At 49.0% G+C, this 2,865-nt stretch overlaps 1 protein-coding gene across 1 annotated transcript; it reads left to right on the forward strand.

Annotated features, from left to right (window-relative positions):
- Nucleotides 1–420: 420 nt before the first annotated feature.
- On the forward strand, nt 421–1,480 carry LOC125530006 (transcription factor WRKY19). Its single transcript, XM_048694424.2, has one exon. It carries the CDS (start codon nt 532–534, stop codon nt 1,291–1,293), a length of 762 nt encoding a protein of 253 aa, XP_048550381.1. The 5' UTR covers nt 421–531; the 3' UTR covers nt 1,294–1,480.
- Nucleotides 1,481–2,865: the final 1,385 nt, after the last annotated feature.

A 2,865-nucleotide genomic window follows, 5' to 3' on the forward strand; every position in this document is an offset into this window, starting at 1 on the left:
TGAGGCCATGCAAACCATGACGCCCCCTCTACACGCAAAAAAAAAGAAAAAGAAAACTGGGATCAAATGAACCATCAGCCGTGACCGGTGAGAGTGACGCAGCTAGTTGGTCACTGGGATCGAACACGTCACTTGTCAGTGAGGAATCACTTAATTAAGTGCAGGAAGACTGTTAATCAATGGCAGTACGACCGCTTAGATCGGATAAGTGGTCGGAGAGTACTATCGTATAGTAGTAGTAGTCTTGTTGGCTCGGACCGGTCCAAATGTACGGATCGCACTCACACACTCACACTCACACTCATCAGTCCAGCAGACGTGTATTATACTCTCGTCAACTTTTCTCGGGTCATCGGTCAAAATTGCGGACCAATTCTGTGCTTAGCGCTTGCCCGGTCCGGCCCTATAAATCCTCCTCCTCCCCTGTCGCCACCACACTAAGCTCATCAACTCTCATCGCAATTCACAACCCGCGAAGCGCGCGCACGCTCGCCCACGCCAGGTGCTGCTGAGCTGAACCGGGGGCCGGGCATGGACGACACGGCGGCGACGCTGGCGACGGAGCTGGACGGGCTGCTGGCCATGGCGAGGGAGCTGGAGGTGCGCCTCGAAGGCGACCAGGGCGCGCCGGGCACCGCCAGGGAGCTCTGCGCCGCTCTGGCCGCGTCCGTCGACCGGGCCATGCGCCTCGCCGGGAGCAGCCCGCGCGGCGGCGGCGACGGCGAAGGCAATGCCACCGGCAGGGCGAGCGTGAGCGGCAGGAAGGCCGCAGCGGGAAAGGTGAGGAGGCAGGTGCGGGTGGCGTCGGTGACGGACGCGGGGCCGCTCAACGACGGGCTCAGCTGGCGCAAGTACGGCCAGAAGGACATCCTCGGCGCCCCGTACCCGCGGGCATACTTCCGGTGCACGCACCGGCACACGCAGGGCTGTCAGGCCACCAAGCAGGTGCAGCGCGCCGCTGCCGACCCGCTGCTCTTCGACGTCGTGTACCACGGCACGCACACCTGCGCCTGCGCCCAGGCCGCCGCGTATCAACAGTCGCCTGCTAGCTTCGGGCAGGAGCAGCAGAGCCCGCCGGCCGCGGCGCCGGAGGAGATTCAGTGGCCGGCCACGCCGCCCTCGTTCCCTTCCCCGCCGGACGGCAACGTTGGCGACTGCTACCCCTCCGTGTGCGAGCTTGACGGCGGCTACGGCTACGGCTACGCTGCCGGCGGAGGCCTCGGGGCTGACATGTGGTTCGGGAGTCAACTGGACGAGTGGTTCCTGAATCTGTCCGAGGTTAAGAACCTGTAGGTGCTTGCTGCAGCCAGCATCGTACTGTGTAGTGTATTCGCAGCACTGCAGCTGTATTTAGATTCAGACTCGTGTGATCGCCGGCCTGAGCGGACGAGCAGGGGAGCGGCATCGGATGAGTAGTTAGTCCAACAGTTTGCATCTCGAGCAGGGAAAACAATTGAACTATCAACGTCTAGAGACTTAATTTGATTCTTGCGTAAGCGAACGGTAAGCATCGTGAACTAGAAGTAGTTAGTCCAACTGATTCCAGCCATGGCGAGAGAAAACAACTGAACCATCAACATCCACAGGGACAAATATGAAAGTACATCAACGTCTTACGCGTCTATATGTTCCTCACTGCGACGTATAGTCGAGCAAACAAACATTGTTTTTAGTGTGTGTTTTCTCCCTGGATTCCTTTGGTTTCTTTTAGATCTCCGGTTTTTTCGGTTGTTTTCCGTGCTTCTAAAACTGCAAACATTTTTAAAATTTTGTGTTTTCAAAATGCGATTTTCTAAAAAAATCATGTAACAAAATTTAAAATTAATTACTTTAGTAAAAAATGATGTTTTTTAATAATTCAGGAAGGTTTTTATAAAAATCATGAACGCATTTTAAAATGTGTTAAAATTAGTCAAATTCATAAATATGGTATAATTTTGTGATTTTTCAAATCGTAAACATTTTTCCATTCTTATAAATTCGTGGAAGTTTTCTCTTTTTTATTTTCTTGAAGAAAAAAAGAAAAAGGAAAATAGACAAAAGAAAACAATAAAAGGACAGAGGAAGCAATAATGAAAAAAGAAAATAACAAAAGGAAGAAAAATCAGATGCAAACTGCGCCGACCCAAGTCATACGCCCTTTTGCCCTGTGTTTACTATTCACCGCACTGAACGACCAATAGGAATTTTGAATTAACCTCAAGTCGAGGAACAACAATGGCATAGCAATTTTGGGTCAAAACTACATGAGTATTGACATCAACGCCCATTTATTAACAACGTTCCTAATTCTTTTCAATTTCCTAAATATAGAGCCGGTAGGGTCGAGCCTGGATCAGGCCCGCCCAAAGCTTGTGTAGTTCCTTTGGATAATATGACAAACAAGATATTAAAAATGAGGGTTTTGAACAAGAAGATTATTGAGCCTAATAAACGCCACATGTTTTGAAATTGTTGTACGGGCGTGGTCAAAAGTTGACCTAGCAATGGAGCCGTTAGGAATCAAGGAACAGTGAAATCCACAAAAATGTTTACAAAAGCTCTGTCCAGGCGGACCAAAGTAGAAGGCGATTGCTAGTTAGATCACATGTACAATCGGTCTAAGAGAAGTTCTTGAAGAAGCAATGAGTTGGTTGTAGATAAGAATAAGTTAGACTCGAATTCATTAAGGTAATTCAACCATAGCATTGAGATATATGGGTTTCCTTCATCTCATATGGATCAACTCATATATTCATTAAGGATCTTCAATATATTGCTAACCCTCAAATATGATGTGATGATTACCGAAGTCATGGGACAAATGGGTTCTACTCACGCATAACAATAGTGCAACAAATCATTCGGAAATAATTTGTAGCATCA

This window comes from Triticum urartu, chromosome 1A (genome assembly GCF_056163025.1).
Source record: "Triticum urartu cultivar PI428250 chromosome 1A, HENAU_Tu73, whole genome shotgun sequence".
Classification (NCBI taxonomy): domain Eukaryota; kingdom Viridiplantae; phylum Streptophyta; class Magnoliopsida; order Poales; family Poaceae; genus Triticum; species Triticum urartu.

Bases quoted from the DNA above. Each gene is read 5' to 3' on its own strand.
- LOC125530006 (XM_048694424.2), top strand. From the start codon at position 532: ATGGACGACACGGCGGCGACGCTGGCGACGGAGCTGGACGGGCTGCTG.